Here is a 22739-nt window from a genome sequence, read left to right as displayed (position 1 = left end):
CCGCCGTCTGTCCGTCTTGGCCACTATATCCTCCTACACTATTAGCTCTAGAACCTTGAAACTGACACACATGGTAGCTATGAGCATATGTGGGACTATTTGGAATTTTGATTCGAACCCTGGGTCAAAAGTTATGGGGTTTGGGGTGGGGATTTTCAGAGATTTTCACTAATTTTCTAACAAACATGCCGCTTGGGGATACGCGTGGGCCTCTGCCGCGCCATTTCTAGTTTATAGTAGGGATGGTAACGAATATTTGGATGTCTGAATACTGGTCAAGTGAGTGTAGGATGTTAGCCCTCTGAGACATTAGCCTCTAGGATGTTAGCCCCTATCACATTAGCCCCTTAGGACATTAGCCCCTTAGGACGTTAGCCCCTACCTATTTTTAAATTCATTTTTTAGGTATTTAATTTCATCTTTTTATGCCCCCGGTAGGGTGGCATATAGCATTTGAACTGTCTGTCCGTCCTTCCGGAAACTTTAAGATTGGCCATAACGTTTGCAATATTGAAGATAGCAACTTGATATTTGGCATGCACGTGTATCTCATGGAGCTGCACATTTTGAGTGATGAAAGGTCAAGGTCATCCTGCAAGGTTTAAAGTCAAAAAATACAATCCAAGGGAAGTAATAAGCTTTAAAAGGGAGATAAATTCTAAACCTGCCAAATGATACATTGAAATTTTATTTCAAAGCTGCGCAATTCTGACAAACACATCTCTTGTTTTAAATTAAATGCAATTAAAAGTTAGAAAATGATTTAAATATCAAGATGACATATCTTTCATATAGTAGTATTTTACTCGCCCTATTTTTTACTCGTACGTGAACCTGTTTGCAATCTTGTAACCTTGTTATTATGAAATAATAAATATGCAATTTTCATTTTATCATATAGTTGTTTTGCTTCTTTCAAAATCTTAAAGAAGAAACAAAAATATTAACATCTTTCAAATTAAAAAAAAACTTCATAGTTATTTAATAAAGAAATTGTAAAAAACACTAAAATTTATGTGTGTGGTACAAGCTACACTGTAACTCCAATATAGTGCGGTCCGTTATAACGCTGTGTCCAATATAACGCGGGGGATGCTTGGATCCCTTTTTTTCTTCAACCTTCCATTTCTGATTAAAATCCATTTCATGCAACTTCAACTATTTTCAGAAAATTCATAGATGGCAGCGATCACAGCTTGCTTTCTTTATCCGTCTGTTTAACTGATTTTAATCGATTAGAGGTTAAACAACACTATACAGCAAATGGTGTTAATCATGTCAATAAAGGTGTGAAAAACTCGTGAGTCAGTGTTTATTACATGTATTCCCTTTCAGAGCGGTTCATTGTATAAACTATGGATGTGTTAACGTTTATTATACATCCTATACATGCTTGATAAATAAAAAGATCTTTATGTATGTTTAATTTCAGTACGTGTACGAATAATAAATTAAATAATCCTGACGATTTATTTACATGCTAACGCAGTATACTCGTTAACAGAGATTCACTTTAATTTTTGCCCGATATCAGAAAGTCCACGGGAAGCACGATTGTTTCATGACGCATATGACGCAATACAACATTTCTTTGTACATGTATCGTATTGTATTCAATCTATATTTAAATTCGCTCGTCCAATTCAAGCTCTGTCGCACTGTACTCTTTTTCTGAAAAATGGCGTCGGCATATGGATGTGTTTTTGAAATTCATAAACATATTTCTCGTCATAAATTTTAAAGATTATTTTTTTCGTAAGTGATGTTGTAATTGATCTTTCGACAGCGAGAGTAATATATGTTTCAGTTTTTTAATTAAAAGCCGTTAATTTTGCAACCGATGGCAACATTGCAAATGTGGCATAGGTAAGTAAATTTATTATATAAGAAGACAAAGAACGTTTTATTGAAATCAGATATAACACATATCTACAATGCGTTAGGTCAAAATGACCCATGAACATTGTTAAAATCGTATAACATAGTCAATGTCGTCAAAAAAGTAACATACACAATATATTATTAATTTCCTCTTAAACTATTTTTTGCAATGTTTAAAATATAAGAAGTTGAAAGAATTTTCATATACAAAAAAAACTCGCTAATCAGACTGGGTATCAAAGTGTCAAGGGTCATTCACAGTTTGCGGCATCTGTTTTGATAACGGATTAGTAGAAAGCCCACACATGGTGTAAAATGACATTTATAGGCACCTATTGATAATTACATGCGCATTTTAAAATAGTTTTTTTAACTTTTAACAATATAAAACTAGCTACATTAAATTCGGAAGACTTAAACCGAAAGAAATAAAAATGCTTTATTCTATGTGATATTATTAAAAATTATAACTGATTGTCTTTATTATTACGCATATCATCAGCATTTATAATATATTTAGCAAAGTTTAGAATGTCTTTTTTATTAGCCGACTGCATTAGAATGTCAAATTTATTAAACGTTGGCCACCTTTGAAAATATGGTTTTAAATGTTCCTTTCTAATTTCTCTATATAGAGGACAAACAAGTAAAAAGTGATACTCGTTTTCTATAGCATGTTCGTTGCAAAACTTACATTTTCTAATTTCGCATAGTATCTTATTATAACAACCTTAGAACAAACGTAGAGGTGTTTTGCTTTCGGGCGATCGCTTAATATGTTGAGATAAGGCTGTTTGTGTGGGCGACCACAAAGACCAATCCAACGTTTGCATTTTTAGCTCACCTGAGCACAACGTGCATATGGTGAGCTTTTGTGATCGCTTTTTGTCCGTTGTGCGGCGTCAACATTTGCCTTGTTAACTCTCTAGAGTCCACATTTATTGTCCAATCTTCATGAAATTTGGTCAGAAGATTGGTTTCAGTGATATCTTGGATGAGTTCAAAAATGGTTACGTTTGCTTGAAAAACATGGCTGCCAAGGGGCGGGGCATTTTTCCTTATATGGCTATATATATATGGCTATAGTAAAATCTTGTTAACACTCTAGAGGCCACAGTTATTTCTGATCTTCATAAAACTTGGTCAGAAGATTCATCCCAATAATATCTTGGACGAGTTCGAAAATGATGCCGGTTGGTTGAAAAACATGGCCGCCAGGGGGCGGGGCATTTTTCCTTATATGGCTTTAGTAAAACCGTGTTAACACTCTAGAGGCCACATTTATTTTCCGATCTTCATGAAACTTGGTCAAAAGATTTGTCCCACTGATATCTTTTATGAGTTCAAAAATGTTTACCTTTGCTTGAAAACATGGCTGCCAAGGGGCGGGGCATTTTTCCTTATATGGCTATAGTAAAATCTTGTTAACACTCTAGAGGCCACATTTATTGTCCAATCTTCATGAAACTTGGTCAGAAGATTCATCCTAATTATATCTTTGATGAGTTTGAAAATGATGCCGGTTGGTTGAAAAACATGGCTGCCAGGGGGCGGGGCATTTTTCCTTATATGGCTATAGTTAAACCTTGTTAACACTCTAGAGGCCACATTTATTGTCCAATCTTGATGAAATATGGTCAGAAGATTTGTCTTAATGATATCTTGGATGAGTTTGAAAATGGTTACGTTTGCTTGAAAAACATGGCCGTCAAGGGGCGGGGCATTTTTCCTTATATTGCTATATAAGGCTATAGTAAAATCTTGTAAACACTCTAGAGGCCACATTTATAGTCCGATCTTCATGAAACTCGGTCGGAAGATTCATCCCAGTAATATCTTGGATGAGTTTAAAAATGATGCCGGTTGGTTGAAAAACATGGCCACCACGGGGGCGGGGCTATTTTCCTTATATGGCTATAGTAAAACCTTGTTAACACTCTAGAGGTCAAATTTATTTTCCAATCATCATGAAACTTGATCAGAAGATTTGTCCCAATGATATCTTGGATGAGTTTGAAAATGGTTTTGGTTGCTTTAAAAACATGGCCACCAGGGGCGGGGCATTTTTCCTTATATGGCTATATATGGCTATAGTAAAACCTTGTTTACACTCTAGAGGCCACATTTATAGTCCAATCTTCATGACATTTGGTCAGAAGATTGGTCTCAATGATATCTTGGATGAGTTCGAAAATAATGTTTGCTTGAAAAAAATGGCTTCCAAGGGGCGGGGAATTTTTCCTTATATGGCTATAGTAAAATCTTGTTAACACTCTAGAGGCCACATTTACTGTCCGATCTTCATGAAACTTGGTCAGAAGATTTATCCCGATAATATCTTGGAAGAGTTCAAAAATGATGCTGGTTGGTTGAAAAACATGGCTGCCAGGGGGCGGGGCATTTTTCCTTATATGGCTATAGTAAAACCTTGTTAACACTCTAGAGGCCACATTTATTTTCCGATCTTCGTGAAACTTGGTCAGAAGATTTGTCCCAATAATATCTTGTTATCTCAGGTGAGCGACTTTGGGCCTTTCAGGTCCTCTTGTTTAAGATTAGTACCCGGTTTAAGGAAAGGAAAAAACGTAGTTCCATCTCTTAACCGTTCTGGATACATTGTGTCTGAATAACAAGTGCCATAACAGCACCTTTTAACCATTTTCTTTGTTTTAAACACAGAATTACGTATAAGCTTATGTGTCAGACAACAGCGAGTTTGACGGACAAAATGGCGGATAGAAACGGGCCTAATCTATGCTGTTATCTGATTGGTTAATAAGCCTATCAATCAATCAGCTGTCGAAAGGTCAATTATATTGGATTATCGGATACATGTGCACATTAGAAAAGTGGTATGTATACTGTTATCGTTCCGATTCGGTTTATATGCAAGTATTTGCGGATGACAACACAGCATGGCAATACACAGGACCTATATTATAGGCTATACTTTACCTTTTTATATAGCCCCCTGCAATAAATTTGCTCAAAACTTATAATGCTGTCCCATTTATAACGCTGTTGCGTGGCTTGGACCCCGTCATCCGCGTTATATTGGAGTTACAGTGTATATATTGAAAAAAAATACATATTAGACTTCAACATTATATAATAATTGTATGTTTTTTTATATGAAATAAAAAAAAAATGAATAAAAAGACTTACTTAAAAAAAATGTTATGAACGTTTTAAAACACCTGGGGGCTAAGTGCCTAGCGGGCACTTTTTTGAAAGGGCTAATGTCCTAGTGGCTAATGTCCCAGAGGGCTAATGTCCGTACCCCCTGGTCAAGTATCCAAATATAAAATTGGATCTGAATACTTGATTAAACTATATAGCCCTTTTTGTTATGCATGGTATGTTCCTTATCGTTTATTTTGCTGTTAATCTGTACACCAGACATCGTTGACAGACTGTCATAAATCTGTTAATTGGTTCTTGCTCAGCTGGTGTACCCCATCACATTTGGGATAATAGCCTTGTTTGGTTATTTTCCACTTCCTAATTGTTTTGTTTTATGGTCCTTTTTGACCGACAAAAGGCATTAAATGGCCACTTGGTTTTAATTAACGCTTGCAACAGTGTGAAAACATGTGCTATGTACATTCATTAAAAGTGCCTTTTTTAGCTCACCTGAGCGATAGCTCGAGGTGAGCTATTGTGATCACTCAGCGTCCGGCGTCCGTCCGTCCGTCCATCCGTCCGTCCGTCTGTCTGTCTGTAAACAATTTGTAAACATCTTCTTCTACTAAACCATTGAGCCAATTTCAACTAAATTTCATGTGGAGCATCCCTAGGTCATGGGACAAAAGAATTGTTAAAAAAAATTTGATCGCATAACCAAGATGGCCGCCATGACCATATATGGTAAAAACCTTAAAAAATCTTCTTGTCAGAAACCGCTCATCAGATTTTCAAAACATTTCACAGGGATGCCCTTTGAAGGCTCCCCTGAAAAAGCTGTTCATAGAAATTTGATTCGTCAAAAAACATGGCCGCAGGAGCTCGTTGAACTTTGCATGTTTATTCGTTTTTGCCTATTTTGTGAAAACTTTAAAAAATCTTCCACATTTTTTGTCCGATCCTTTCCAAATTTGCACAGTGTCTTTATATCAATGAGGACACGAACCCTACAAAAAATGAGCATTATTGGTCCATGAAGTACAGAATTACCTCCCCTTGAATTGAGAAAATGGTGTTTATGCAATAAAGTCCAAATTTTTCATCCAATTCTTTCCAAACTTGTAAGGATTTAGCATGGTTCAAACAAGGGAAACAACTACGGTTTATGCATGTTCTTTTTATTACTGATTTGCCTCCCTTTAATTCATTCAAAATCTCATTTTACAGCAGAGATTCCAAATCTGACCTGTAAATGAGCCCCATATTTACTGCCAGTGCTAGGTTACCTTTTCCCATTTGATCATTCTTAAGTATTGGTCTTGTGATGCTGCTACTGCTTCTGCTACTGCTACTATTACTACTACTACTACTACTACTACTACTACTACTACTACTACTACTACTACTACTACTACTACTTCTACTACTACTACTACCACTACTACTTCTACTACTACTACCACTACTACTACTACTACTACTACTACAACTACCACTACTACTACTACTACTACTACTACTACTACTACTACTACTACTAGTACTACTACTACTACCACCACCACCACCAACACCACCACCACAACCACCAACACCACCACCACCACCACCACCACCTTCTACTACTACTGCCACTACTGCTACTACTTTTACCACTACTACTACTACTACTACTACCACTACTACTACTACTACTACTACTACTACTACTACTACTTCTACTACTACTACTACTACTACTACTACTTCTACTACTACTACTACTACTACTACTACTACTACTACTACTACTACAACTACTATTACTACTTCTACTACTACTACTACTACTACTACTACTACTACTACTACTACTACTTCTGCTACTATTACTACTACTACTACACCACCACCACCACCACCATTCACAGTGACAAAAAACGTATTCACACAATGGCTGCTACTACAACTTATAGCCCATATAGGGGGGCATGCATGTTTTACAAACAGCCCTTGTTTCTATGGGATTTTAACCACAACTGTTCATGTTTATCTCCGACACATATTTTTAGGTCACCTGTCATTAAGTGACACTGTGAGCTTATGTGATCGTGTGATGTCCGACGTCCGTTGTGCGTGCCTGCGTGTGTCTGTGTGTCCGTCCGTCAACAATTTGTTTGTGTAGACAGTAGAGGTCACAGCTTGCATCCAATCTTGATGAAATTTGGTCAAAATGTTTATCTTGATGAAATCCGGTTTGGGATTGTATTTGGGTCATCTGGGGTGAAAAACAAGGTCACTAGGTCAAATAATAGAACAACCTTCTGTAGACAATAGAGGTCACAGTTTTCATCCAATCTTTATGAAATTTGGTCAGAATGTTTATCTTGATGAAATCTGGGTTGGGATTTTATTTGGGTCATCTGGGGTCAAAAACTAGGTCACTAGGTCAAATAATAGAAAAACCTTGTGTAGACATTAGAGATCACAGTTTTCATCCAACCTTTATGAAATTTGGTCAGAATTCTTGATGAAATCTGGGTGGGATTGTATTTGGGTCATCTGGGGTAAAAATCTAGGTCAAATAAATAGAAAAACCTTGTGTTGACAATAGAGTTCACAGTTTTCATCCAATATTTATGAACTGTGGTCAGAATGTTTATCTTGATGAAATCTGGATTGGGATTGTATTTGGGTCATCTAGAGTCAGGAACTAGGTCACTAGTCAAATCAAATCAAATCAAAGTAGGTCAAATCATAGAAAAACATTGTGCAGACAATAGAGGTCATAGTTTTCATCTGATCTTAATGAGTCAGGTGAGCGATTCAGGGCCATCATGGCCCTCTTGTTTCCATTATAGTCCATACAAATATTTATCTGTAATGAAACACAGTTTTCCTTTACTATTGCATTTACAATCCAATGTATCAAGCACTGCTAGATATTTAAGTGAATTTCTAAGTGTGTGTTCTAGTAAATATTGAAGCTTGCTTGAGTTTGTTTCGGTTTCACAATGTGTTTTAAACATGTATATTTTAATGAATAAAATAATTTTAATTAAATAATCATATAAATGCGTCATTTTGTTTAGTACAGTGTTTACGGTGCTAAATAAAGTATTCAAAGTATTGTGATGCAGATAGTGATGTTGGTAGCTGTCTTTTGTAGTTTACTTATACACGTATATGGGTATCTGGATGTATTCGGATAATGGCTGCTGTTATCTGAATACTGATTTTGGATGTGATTCCCATCCCTAGTTTATAGTGGGCATTTAAAAATCTTAGAAACTGCAAGTCCAAGAGGTTTGATATTTGACTTGGAACATTGTATGGTTGTTCTCTACCTAGTTTGTTTATCTTGTGAGCCTTGAGTAATGGGTTGTCAAATGATTTAGATAGAGTTATATAGCATAAAAACTTCAAATCTGTGTCTCTGAAAACACATGGCCCTAAGCTTTTATATGAAGTGTATAGCATCAGATAAGGGTACTGTAAAATGATTGATCCACTAATTCCGATTGGTTTAAACTGGCCTCACATAGTGAAGGAATCTAGGGCCATCTTGACCCCTTGTTATTGATAAAATATTGGTTACTTCAATTCACAATATAATCTTGTAATTAATGGATATCTTCAGTAATCTGTCAAAAATTAAACGACTTGCCTTGTTCATGATAATAGCTTTGCAATAAAAATATTTTTCTGTTGATAGTAAAATCTGTATTTCAGTTAATAGACGTCGACCTAGAAAGGTTTTGTCTGCTTTGAAAACAAAAGCAATTGCCAAAAGCAAAAATCGTGACAAGGTTCTTGCACTGGACAGCCTTAACCTGCTCCACAATCACACCCTGTTGTCTACCTCTTCTGCAGGTAAGTAACCTACAATCACACCCTGTTGTCTGCCTCTTCTGCAGGTAAGTGAACTACAATCACACCCTGTTGTCTGACAATTCTGCAGGTAAGTGACCTACAATCACACCCTGTTGTCTACCTCTTCTGCAGGTAAGTGACCTACAATCACAGCCTGTTGTCTACCTCTTCTGCAGGTAAGTGACCTACAATCACACCCTGTTGTCTACCTCTTCTGCAGGTAAGTGACCTACAATCACAGCCTGTTGTCTACCTCTTCTGCAGGTAAGTGACCTACAATCACGCCCTGTTGTCTACCTCTCCTGCAGGTGAGTGACCTACAATCACACCCTGTTGTCTACCTCTTCTGCAGGTAAGTGACCTACAATCACACCCTGTTGTCTACCTCTTCTGCAGGTAAGTGACCTACAATCACAGCCTGTTGTCTACCAATTATGCAGGTAAGTGACCTACAATCACACCCTGTTGTCTACCAATTATGCAGGTAAGTGACCTACAATCACAGCCTGTTGTCTACCTCTTCTGCAGGTAAGTGACCTACAATCACACCCTGTTGTCTACCAATTATGCAGGTAAGTGACCTACAATCACAGCCTGTTGTCTACCAATTATGCAGGTAAGTGACCTACAATCACACCCTGTTGTCTACCAATTATGCAGGTAAGTGACCTACAATCACACCCTGTTGTCTACCAATTATGCAGGTAAGTGACCTACAATCACACCCTGTTGTCTACCAATTATGCAGGTAAGTGACCTACAATCACACCCTGTTGTCTACCAATTATGCAGGTAAGTGACCTACAATCACACCCTGTTGTCTACCTCTTCTGCAGGTAAGTGACCTACAATCACAGCCTGTTGTCTACCTCTTCTGCAGGTAAGTGACCTACAATCACACCCTGTTGTCTACCTCTTCTGCAGGTAAGTGAACTACAATCACACCCTGTTGTCTACCTCTTCTGCAGGTAAGTGACCTACAATCACACCATGTTGTCTACCTCTTCTGCAGGTGAGTGACCTACAATCACACCCTGTTGTCTACCTCTTCTGCAGGTAAGTGACCTACAATCACACCCTGTTGTCTACCTCTTCTGCAGGTAAGTGAACTACAATCACACCCTGTTGTCTACCTCTTCTGCAGGTAAGTGACCTACAACCACACCCTGTTGTCTACCTCTTCTGCAGGTAAGTAACCTACAATCACATACTGTTGTCTACCTCTTCTGCAAGTAAGTGACCTACAATCACAGCCTGTTGTCTACCAATTCTGCAGGTAAGTGACCTACAATCACAGCCTGTTGTCTACCTCTTCTGCAGGTAAGTGACCTACAATCACAGCCTGTTGTCTACCAATTCTGCAGGTAAGTGACCTACAATCACACCCTGTTGTCTACCTCTTCTGCAGGTAAGTGACCTTAAATCACAGCCTGTTGTCTACCAATTCTGCAGGTAAGTGACCTACAATCACACCCTGTTGTCTACCTCGTCTGCAGGTAAGTGACCTACAGTCACACCCTGTTGTCTACCAATTCTGCAGGTAAGTGACCTACCATCAAACCCTGTTGTCTACCAATTCTGCAGGTAAGTGACCTACAATCACACCATGGTGTCTACCAATTCTGCAGGTAAGTGACCTACAATCCCAGCCTGTTGTCTTCCAATTCTGCAGGTAAGTGACCTACAATCACACCCTGTTGTCTACCTCTTCTGCAGGTAAGTAACCTACAATCACAGCCTGTTGTCTACGTCTTTCTGCAGGTAAGTGACCTACAATCACACCCTGTTGTCGACCTCTTCTGCAGGTAAGTGACCTACAATCACACCCTGTTGTCTACCAATTATGCAGGTAAGTGACCTACAATCACACCCTGTTGTCTACCAATTATGCAGGTAAGTGACCTACAATCACACCCTGTTGTCTACCTCTTCTGCAGGTAAGTGACCTACAATCACACCCTGTTGTCTACCTCTTCTGCAGGTAAGTGACCTACAATCACAGCCTGTTGTCTACCTCTTTTGCAGGTAAGTGACCTACAATCACAGCATGTTGTCTACCAATTCTGCAGATAAGTGAACTACAATCACAGCCTGTTGTCTACCAATTCTGCAGGTAAGTGACCTACAATCACACCCTGTTGTCTACCTCATCTGCAGGTAAGTGACCTACAATCACACCCTGTTGTCTACCAATTCTGCAGGTAAGTGACCTTAAATCACAGCCTGTTGTCTACCAATTCTGCATGTTAGTTACCTACAATCACAGCCTGTTGTCTACCTCGTCTGCAGGTAAGTGACCTACAGTCACACCCTGTTGTCTACCAATTCTGCAGGTAAGTGACCTACCATCAAACCCTGTTGTCTACCAATTCTGCAGGTAAGTGACCTACAATCACACCATGGTGTCTACCAATTCTGCAGGTAAGTGACCTACAATCCCAGCCTGTTGTCTTCCAATTCTGCAGGTAAGTGACCTACAATCACACCCTGTTGTCTACCTCTTCTGCAGGTAAGTAACCTACAATCACAGCCTGTTGTCTACGTCTTTCTGCAGGTAAGTGACCTACAATCACACCCTGTTGTCGACCTCTTCTGCAGGTAAGTGACCTACAATCACACCCTGTTGTCTACCAATTATGCAGGTAAGTGACCTACAATCACACCCTGTTGTCTACCTCTTTTGCAGGTAAGTGACCTACAATCACAGCATGTTGTCTACCAATTCTGCAGATAAGTGAACTACAATCACAGCCTGTTGTCTACCAATTCTGCAGGTAAGTGACCTACAATCACACCCTGTTGTCTACCTCATCTGCAGGTAAGTGACCTACAATCACACCCTGTTGTCTACCAATTCTGCAGGTAAGTGAACTACAATCACACCCTGTTGTCTACCAATTATGCAGGTAAGTGACCTACAATCACACCCTGTTGTCTACCTCATCTGCAGGTAAGTGACCTACAATCACACCCTGTTGTCTACCAATTCTGCAGGTAAGTGAACTACAATCACACCCTGTTGTCTACCAATTATGCAGGTAAGTGACCTACAATCACACCCTGTTGTCTACCAATTATGCAGGTAAGTGACCTACAATCACACCCTGTTGTCTACCAATTCTGAAGGTAAGTGACCTACAATCACAGCCTGTTGTCTACCAATGCTGCAGGTAAGTGAACTACAATCACAGCCTGTTGTCTACCAATTCTACAGGTAAGTGACCTACAATCACACCATATTGTCTACCAATTCTGCAGGTAAGTGACCTACAATCACAGCCTGTTGCCTACCAATTCTGCAGGTTAGTGACCTACAATCACAGCCTGTTGTCTACCAATGCTGCAGGTAAGTGAACTACAATCACAGCCTGTTGTCTACCAATTCTGCAGGTAAGTGACCTACAATCACACCCTGTTGTCTACCTCTTTTGCAGGTAAGTGACCTACAATCACAGCCTGTTGTCTACCAATTCTGCAGGTAAGTGACCTACAATCACAGCCTGTTGTCTACCAATTCTGCAAATAAGTGACCTACAATCACAGCCTGTTGTCTACCAATTTGCAGGGAAGTGACCTACAATCACAGCCTGTTGTCTACCTCTTCTGCAGGTAAGTGACCTACAATCACAGCCTGTTGTCTACCAATTCTGCAGGTAAGTGACCTACAATCACAGCCAGTTTTCTACCACTTATGCAGGTAAGTGACCTAAAATCACAACCTGTTGTCTACCAATTCTGCAGGTAAGTGACCTACAATCACAGCCTGTTGTCTACCAATTCTGCAGGTAAGTGACCTACAATCACAGCCTGTTGTCTACCTCTTCTGCAGGTAAGTGACCTACAATCACAGCCTGTTGTCTACCAATTCTGTAGGTAAGTGACCTACAATCACAGCCAGTTGTCTACCAATTATGCAGGTAAGTGACCTAAAATCACATCCTGTTGTCTACCAATGCTGCAGGTAAGTTACCTACAATCACAGCCTGTTGTCTACCAATTCTGCAGGTAAGTGACCTACAATCACACCCTGTTGTCTACCTCTTCTGCTGGTAAGTTACCTACAATCACAGCCTGTTGTCTACCTCTTTTGCAGGTAAGTGACCTACAATCACAGCCTGTTGTCTACCAATTCTGCAGGTAAGTGAACTACAATCACAGCCTGTTGTCTACCTCTTCTGCAGGTAAGTGACCTACAATCACACCCTGTTGTCTACCTCTTCTGCAAGTAAGTGACCTTCAATCACAGCATGTTGTCTACCAATTCTGCAGGTAAGTGACCTACAATCACACCCTGTTGTCTACCTCTTCTGCAGGTAAGTGACCTACAATCACACCCTGTTGTCTACCTCTTCTGCAAGTAAGTGACCTTCAATCACAGCATGTTGTCTACCAATTCTGCAGGTAAGTGACCTACAATCACACCCTGTTGTCTACCTCTTCTGCAAGTAAGTGACCTACAATCACAGCCTGTTGTCTACAAATTCTGCAGGTAAGTGACCTAAAATCACACCCTGTTGTCTGCCAATTCTGCAGGTAAGTGACCTACAATCACAGCTTGTTGTCTACCAATTCTGCAGGTAAGTGCCCTACAATCACAGCCTGTTGTCTTCCTCTTCTGCAGGTAAGTGACCTACAATCACAGCCTGTTGTCTACCAATTCTGCAGGTTAGTGACCTACAATCACACCATGTTGTCTACCAATTCTGCAAGTAAGTGACCTACAATCACAGCTTGTTGTCTACCAATTCTGCAGGTAAGTGCCCTACAATCACAGCCTGTTGTCTTCCTCTTCTGCAGGTAAGTGACCTACAATCACAGCCTGTTGTCTACCAATTCTGCAGGTTAGTGACCTACAATCACACCATGTTGTCTACCAATTCTGCAAGTAATTGACCTACAATCACAGCCTGTTGTCTACCAATTCTGCAGGTAAGTGACTTACAATCACACCCTGTTGTCTACCTCTTCTGCAGGTAAGTTACCTACAATTCCAGCCTGTTGTCTACCTCTTCTGCAGGTAAGTGACCTACAATCACAGCCTGTTGTCTACCAATTCTGCAGGTAAGTGACCTACAATCACACCATGTTGTCTACCTCTTCTGCAGGTAAGTGACCTACAATCACACCCTGTTGTCTACAAATTCTGCAGGTAAGTGACCTACAATCACACCCTGTTGTCTACCTCTTCTGCAAGTAAGTGACCTTCAATCACAGCATGTTGTCTACCAATTCTGCAGGTAAGTGACCTACAATCACAGCCTGTTGTCTACAAATTCTGCAGGTAAGTGACCTACAATCACACCCTGTTGTCTACCTCTTCTGCAGGTAAGTAACCTACAATAACAACATGTTGTCTACCAATTCTGCAAGTAAGTGACCTACAATCACAGCCTGTTGTCTACCAATTCTGCAGGTAAGTGACCTACAATCACAGCCTGTTGTCTACCAATTCTGCAGGTAAGTGAACTACAATCACACCCTGTTGTCTACAAATTCTGCAGGTAAGTGCCCTACAATCACAGCCTGTTGTCTTCCTCTTCTGCAGGTAAGTGACCTACAATCACAGCCTGTTGTCTACCAATTCTGCAGGTAAGTGACCTACAATCACACCCTGTTGTCTTCCGATTCTGCAGGTAAGTGACCTACAATCACAGCATGTTGTCTACCAATTCTGCACGTAAGTGACCTACAATCACACCCTGTTGTCTACCTCTTATGCAGGTAAGTGACCTACAATCACAGCCTGTTGTCTACCAATTCTGCAGGTTAGTGACCTACAATCACACCATGTTGTCTACCAATTCTGCAAGTAAGTGACCTACAATCACAGCTTGTTGTCTACCAATTCTGCAGGTAAGTGCCCTACAATCACAGCCTGTTGTCTTCCTCTTCTGCAGGTGACCTACAATCACAGCCTGTTGTCTACCAATTCTGCAGGTTAGTGACCTACAATCACACCATGTTGTCTACCAATTCTGCAAGTAAGTGACCTACAATCACAGCCTGTTGTCTACCAATTCTGCAGGTAAGTGACCTACAATCACAGCCTGTTGTCTACCTCTTCTGCAAGTAAGTGACCTACAATCACAGCCTGTTGTCTACCAATTCTGCAGGTAAGTGACTTACAATCACACCCTGTTGTCTACCTCCTCTGCAGGTAAGTGAACTACAATCACAGCCTGTTGTCTGCCAATTCTGCAGGTTAGTGACCTACAATCACAGCCTGTTGTCTACCAATTCTGCAGGTAAGTGACCTACAATCACAGCCTGTTGTCTACCTCTTCTGCAGGTAAGTGACCTACAATCACAGCCTGTTGTCTACCAAATCTGCAGGTAAGTGACCTACAATCACAGCCTGTTGTCTACCAATTTTGCAGGTAAGTGACCTAAAATCACAACCTGTTGTCTACCAATGCTGCAGGTAGGTAAACTACAATCACAGCCTGTTGTCTACCAATTCTGCAGGTAAGTGACTTACAATCACACCCTGTTGTCTACCTCTTCTGCAGGTAAGTTACCTACAATTCCAGCCTGTTGTCTACCTCTTCTGCAGGTAAGTGACCTACAATCACAGCCTGTTGTCTACCAATTCTGCAGGTAAGTGACCTACAATCACACCATGTTGTCTACCTCTTCTGCAGGTAAGTGACCTACAATCACACCCTGTTGTCTACAAATTCTTCAGGTAAGTGACCTACAATCACACCCTGTTGTCTACCTCTTCTGCAAGTAAGTGACCTACAATCACACCCTGTTGTCTACCTCTTTTGCAGGTAAGTGACCTACAATCACAGCATGTTGTCTACCAATTCTGCAGATAAGTGAACTACAATCACAGCCTGTTGTCTACCAATTCTGCAGGTAAGTGACCTACAATCACACCCTGTTGTCTACCTCATCTGCAGGTAAGTGACCTACAATCACACCCTGTTGTCTACCAATTCTGCAGGTAAGTGAACTACAATCACACCCTGTTGTCTACCAATTATGCAGGTAAGTGACCTACAATCACACCCTGTTGTCTACCTCATCTGCAGGTAAGTGACCTACAATCACACCCTGTTGTCTACCAATTCTGCAGGTAAGTGAACTACAATCACACCCTGTTGTCTACCAATTATGCAGGTAAGTGACCTACAATCACACCCTGTTGTCTACCAATTATGCAGGTAAGTGACCTACAATCACACCCTGTTGTCTACCAATTCTGAAGGTAAGTGACCTACAATCACAGCCTGTTGTCTACCAATGCTGCAGGTAAGTGAACTACAATCACAGCCTGTTGTCTACCAATTCTACAGGTAAGTGACCTACAATCACACCATGTTGTCTACCAATTCTGCAGGTAAGTGACCTACAATCACAGCCTGTTGCCTACCAATTCTGCAGGTTAGTGACCTACAATCACAGCCTGTTGTCTACCAATGCTGCAGGTAAGTGAACTACAATCACAGCCTGTTGTCTACCAATTCTGCAGGTAAGTGACCTACAATCACACCCTGTTGTCTACCTCTTTTGCAGGTAAGTGACCTACAATCACAGCCTGTTGTCTACCAATTCTGCAGGTAAGTGACCTACAATCACAGCCTGTTGTCTACCAATTCTGCAAATAAGTGACCTACAATCACAGCCTGTTGTCTACCAATTTGCAGGGAAGTGACCTACAATCACAGCCTGTTGTCTACCTCTTCTGCAGGTAAGTGACCTACAATCACAGCCTGTTGTCTACCAATTCTGCAGGTAAGTGACCTACAATCACAGCCAGTTTTCTACCACTTATGCAGGTAAGTGACCTAAAATCACAACCTGTTGTCTACCAATTCTGCGAACAGGTAAGTGACCTACAATCACAGCCTGTTGTCTACCAATTCTGCAGGTAAGTGACCTACAATCACAGCCTGTTGTCTACCTCTTCTGCAGGTAAGTGACCTACAATCACAGCCTGTTGTCTACCAATTCTGTAGGTAAGTGACCTACAATCACAGCCAGTTGTCTACCAATTATGCAGGTAAGTGACCTAAAATCACATCCTGTTGTCTACCAATGCTGCAGGTAAGTTACCTACAATCACAGCCTGTTGTCTACCAATTCTGCAGGTAAGTGACCTACAATCACACCCTGTTGTCTACCTCTTCTGCTGGTAAGTTACCTACAATCACAGCCTGTTGTCTACCTCTTTTGCAGGTAAGTGACCTACAATCACAGCCTGTTGTCTACCAATTCTGCAGGTAAGTGAACTACAATCACAGCCTGTTGTCTACCTCTTCTGCAGGTAAGTGACCTACAATCACACCCTGTTGTCTACCTCTTCTGCAAGTAAGTGACCTTCAATCACAGCATGTTGTCTACCAATTCTGCAGGTAAGTGACCTACAATCACACCCTGTTGTCTACCTCTTCTGCAGGTAAGTGACCTACAATCACACCCTGTTGTCTACCTCTTCTGCAAGTAAGTGACCTTCAATCACAGCATGTTGTCTACCAATTCTGCAGGTAAGTGACCTACAATCACACCCTGTTGTCTACCTCTTCTGCAAGTAAGTGACCTACAATCACAGCCTGTTGTCTACAAATTCTGCAGGTAAGTGACCTAAAATCACACCCTGTTGTCTGCCAATTCTGCAGGTAAGTGACCTACAATCACAGCTTGTTGTCTACCAATTCTGCAGGTAAGTGCCCTACAATCACAGCCTGTTGTCTTCCTCTTCTGCAGGTAAGTGACCTACAATCACAGCCTGTTGTCTACCAATTCTGCAGGTTAGTGACCTACAATCACACCATGTTGTCTACCAATTCTGCAAGTAAGTGACCTACAATCACAGCTTGTTGTCTACCAATTCTGCAGGTAAGTGCCCTACAATCACAGCCTGTTGTCTTCCTCTTCTGCAGGTAAGTGACCTACAATCACAGCCTGTTGTCTACCAATTCTGCAGGTTAGTGACCTACAATCACACCATGTTGTCTACCAATTCTGCAAGTAATTGACCTACAATCACAGCCTGTTGTCTACCAATTCTGCAGGTAAGTGACTTACAATCACACCCTGTTGTCTACCTCTTCTGCAGGTAAGTTACCTACAATTCCAGCCTGTTGTCTACCTCTTCTGCAGGTAAGTGACCTACAATCACAGCCTGTTGTCTACCAATTCTGCAGGTAAGTGACCTACAATCACACCATGTTGTCTACCTCTTCTGCAGGTAAGTGACCTACAATCACACCCTGTTGTCTACAAATTCTGCAGGTAAGTGACCTACAATCACACCCTGTTGTCTACCTCTTCTGCAAGTAAGTGACCTTCAATCACAGCATGTTGTCTACCAATTCTGCAGGTAAGTGACCTACAATCACAGCCTGTTGTCTACAAATTCTGCAGGTAAGTGACCTACAATCACACCCTGTTGTCTACCTCTTCTGCAGGTAAGTAACCTACAATAACAACATGTTGTCTACCAATTCTGCAAGTAAGTGACCTACAATCACAGCCTGTTGTCTACCAATTCTGCAGGTAAGTGACCTACAATCACAGCCTGTTGTCTACCAATTCTGCAGGTAAGTGAACTACAATCACACCCTGTTGTCTACAAATTCTGCAGGTAAGTGCCCTACAATCACAGCCTGTTGTCTTCCTCTTCTGCAGGTAAGTGACCTACAATCACAGCCTGTTGTCTACCAATTCTGCAGGTAAGTGACCTACAATCACACCCTGTTGTCTTCCGATTCTGCAGGTAAGTGACCTACAATCACAGCATGTTGTCTACCAATTCTGCACGTAAGTGACCTACAATCACACCCTGTTGTCTACCTCTTATGCAGGTAAGTGACCTACAATCACAGCCTGTTGTCTACCAATTCTGCAGGTTAGTGACCTACAATCACACCATGTTGTCTACCAATTCTGCAAGTAAGTGACCTACAATCACAGCTTGTTGTCTACCAATTCTGCAGGTAAGTGCCCTACAATCACAGCCTGTTGTCTTCCTCTTCTGCAGGTGACCTACAATCACAGCCTGTTGTCTACCAATTCTGCAGGTTAGTGACCTACAATCACACCATGTTGTCTACCAATTCTGCAAGTAAGTGACCTACAATCACAGCCTGTTGTCTACCAATTCTGCAGGTAAGTGACCTACAATCACAGCCTGTTGTCTACCTCTTCTGCAAGTAAGTGACCTACAATCACAGCCTGTTGTCTACCAATTCTGCAGGTAAGTGACTTACAATCACACCCTGTTGTCTACCTCCTCTGCAGGTAAGTGAACTACAATCACAGCCTGTTGTCTGCCAATTCTGCAGGTTAGTGACCTACAATCACAGCCTGTTGTCTACCAATTCTGCAGGTAAGTGACCTACAATCACAGCCTGTTGTCTACCTCTTCTGCAGGTAAGTGACCTACAATCACAGCCTGTTGTCTACCAAATCTGCAGGTAAGTGACCTACAATCACAGCCTGTTGTCTACCAATTTTGCAGGTAAGTGACCTAAAATCACAACCTGTTGTCTACCAATGCTGCAGGTAGGTAAACTACAATCACAGCCTGTTGTCTACCAATTCTGCAGGTAAGTGACTTACAATCACACCCTGTTGTCTACCTCTTCTGCAGGTAAGTTACCTACAATTCCAGCCTGTTGTCTACCTCTTCTGCAGGTAAGTGACCTACAATCACAGCCTGTTGTCTACCAATTCTGCAGGTAAGTGACCTACAATCACACCATGTTGTCTACCTCTTCTGCAGGTAAGTGACCTACAATCACACCCTGTTGTCTACAAATTCTTCAGGTAAGTGACCTACAATCACACCCTGTTGTCTACCTCTTCTGCAAGTAAGTGACCTTCAATCACAGCATGTTGTCTACAAATTCTGCAGGTAAGTGACCTACAATCACACCCTGTTGTCTACCTCTTCTGCAGGTAAGTGACCTACAATCACACCCTGTTGTCTACAAATTCTGCAGGTAAGTGACCTACAATCACACCCTGTTGTCTACCTCTTCTGCAGGTAAGTAACCTACAATCACAACATGTTGTCTACCAATTCTGCAAGTAAGTGACCTACAATCACAGCCTGTTGTCTACCAATTCTGCAGGTAAGTGACCTACAATCACAGCCTGTTGTCTTCCGATTCTGCAGGTAAGTGACCTACAATCACAGCCTGTTGTCTACCAATTCTGCAGGAAAGTGACCTACAATCACACCATGTTGTCTACCAATTCTGCAGGTAAGTGACCTACAATCACACCATGTTGTCTACCTCTTCTGCAGGTAAGTGACCTACAATCACAGCCTGTTGTCTACCAATTTTGCAGGTAAGTGACCTAAAATCACAACCTGTTGTCTACCAATGCTGCAGGTAAGTGACCTACAATCACACCCTGTTGTCTACCAATTCTGAAGGTAAGTGACCTACAATCACAGCCTGTTGTCTACCAATGCTGCAGGTAAGTGAACTACAATCACAGCCTGTTGTCTACCAATTCTACAGGTAAGTGACCTACAATCACACCATGTTGTCTACCAATTCTGCAGGTAAGTGACCTAAAATCACAACCTGTTGTCTACCAATGCTGCAGGTAAGTAAACTACAATCACAGCCTGTTGTCTACCAATTCTGCAGGTAAGTGACTTACAATCACACCCTGTTGTCTACCTCTTCTGCAGGTAAGTTACCTACAATTCCAGCCTGTTGTCTACCTCTTCTGCAGGTAAGTGACCTACAATCACAGCCTGTTGTCTACCAATTCTGCAGGTAAGTGACCTACAATCACACCCTGTTGTCTACCTCTTCTGCAAGTAAGTGACCTACAATCACACCCTGTTGTCTACCTCTTCTGCAAGTAAGTGACCTTCAATCACAGCATGTTGTCTACCAATTCTGCAGGTAAGTGACCTACAATCACAGCCTGTTGTCTACCTCTTCTGCAGGTAAGTGACCTACAATCACACCCTGTTGTCTACAAATTCTGCAGGTAAGTGACCTACAATCACACCCTGTTGTCTACCTCTTCTGCAAGTAAGTGACCTTCAATCACAGCATGTTGTCTACCAATTCTGCAGGTAAGTGACCTACAATCACACCCTGTTGTCTACAAATTCTGCAGGTAAGTGACCTACAATCACACCCTGTTGTCTACCTCTTCTGCAGGTAAGTAACCTACAATCACAACATGTTGTCTACCAATTCTGCAAGTAAGTGACCTACAATCACAGCCTGTTGTCTACCAATTCTGCAGGTAAGTGACCTACAATCACAGCCTGTTGTCTTCCGATTCTGCAGGTAAGTGACCTACAATCACACCCTGTTGTCTACCAATTCTGCAGGAAAGTGACCTACAATCACACCATGTTGTCTACCAATTCTGCAGGTAAGTGACCTACAATCAAAGCCTGTTGTCTACCTCGTCTGCAGGTAAGTGACCTACAATCACAGCCTGTTGTCTACCAATTCTGCAGGTAAGTGACCTACAATCACAGCCTGTTGTCTACCAATTATGCAGGTAATCGACCTAAAATCACAACCTGTTGTCTACCAATGCTGCAGGTAAGTAAACTACAATCACAGCCTGTTGTCTACCAATTCTGCAGGTAAGTGACTTACAATCACACCCTGTTGTCTACCTCTTCTGCATGTAAGTTACCTACAATCACAGCCTGTTGTCTACCTCTTCTGCATGTTAGTTACCTACAATCACAGCCTGTTGTCTACCTCTTCTGCAGGTAAGTGACCTACAATCACAGCCTGTTGTCTACCAATTCTGCAGGTAAGTGACCTACAATCACACCATGTTGTCTACCTCTTCTGCAGGTAAGTGACCTACAATCACACCCTGTTGTCTACAAATTCTGCAGGTAAGTGACCTACAATCACACCCTGTTGTCTACCTCTTCTGCAGGTAAGTGACCTACAATCACAGCCTGTTGTCTACCTCTTCTGCAGGTAAGTGACCTACAATCACAGCCTGTTGTCTACCTCTTATGCAGGTAAGTGACCTACAATCACACACTGTTGTCTACCAATTATGCAGGTAAGTGACCTACAATCACACCATGTTGTCTACTAATTCTGCAAGTAAGTGACCTACAATCACAGCCTGTTGTCTACCAATTCTGCAGGTAAGTGACCTACAAACACAGCCTGTTGTCTACCTCTTCTGCAGGTAAGTGACCTACAATCACACCCTGTTGTCTACCAATTCTGCAGGTAAGTGACATACAATCACACCATGTTGTCTATCAATTCTACAAGTAAGTGACCTACAATCACAGCCTGTTGTCTACCAATTCTGCAGGTAAGTGACCTACAATCACAGCCTGTTGTCTACCAATTCTGCAGGTAAGTGACCTACAATCACACCCTGTTGTCTACCTCTTCTGCAGGTAAGTGACCTACAATCACAGCCTATTGTCTACCAATTCTGCAGTTAAGTGACCTACAATCACACCCTGTTGTCTACCTCTTCTATGGTAAGTGACCTACAATCACAGCCTGTTGTCTACCTCTTCTGCAGGTAAGTGACCTACAATCACACCATGTTGTCTATCAATTCTGCAAGTAAGTGACCTACAATCACAGCCTGTTGTCTACCAATTCTGCAGGTAAGTGACCTACAATCACAGCCTGTTGTCTACCTCTTCTGCAGGTAAGTGACCTACAATCACAGCCTGTTGTCTACCAATTCTGCAAGTAAGTGACCTACAATCACAGCCTGTTGTCTACCAATTCTGCAGGTAAGTGACCTACAATCACAGCCTGTTGTCTACCTCTTCTGCAGGTAAGTGACCTACAATCACAGCCTGTTGTCTACCAATGCTGCAGGAAAGTGACCTACAATCCCACCCTGTTGTCTACCAATTCTGCGTGTAAGTGACCTACAATCACACCCTGTTG

General features: G+C 41.5%; 1 protein-coding gene across 3 annotated transcripts in view; it reads left to right on the top strand.

The window, feature by feature from the left end:
• LOC127862911 (histone-lysine N-methyltransferase, H3 lysine-79 specific-like) overlaps window positions 1–22739 on the top strand; it is a 164598-nt gene that overhangs the window by 101125 nt on the left and 40734 nt on the right. For all 3 annotated transcript variants that reach the window (XM_052402184.1, XM_052402186.1, XM_052402185.1), the window contains exon 17: window positions 8716–8856. In XM_052402184.1, coding sequence (XP_052258144.1) covers window positions 8716–8856 — 141 coding nt within the window. The remainder of the gene's footprint in view (window positions 1–8715; window positions 8857–22739) is intronic.

This window comes from Dreissena polymorpha, chromosome 16, assembly GCF_020536995.1.
Source record: "Dreissena polymorpha isolate Duluth1 chromosome 16, UMN_Dpol_1.0, whole genome shotgun sequence".
NCBI classification, from domain to species: domain Eukaryota; kingdom Metazoa; phylum Mollusca; class Bivalvia; order Myida; family Dreissenidae; genus Dreissena; species Dreissena polymorpha.
This window is presented reverse-complemented; position numbering and strand designations above follow the sequence as displayed.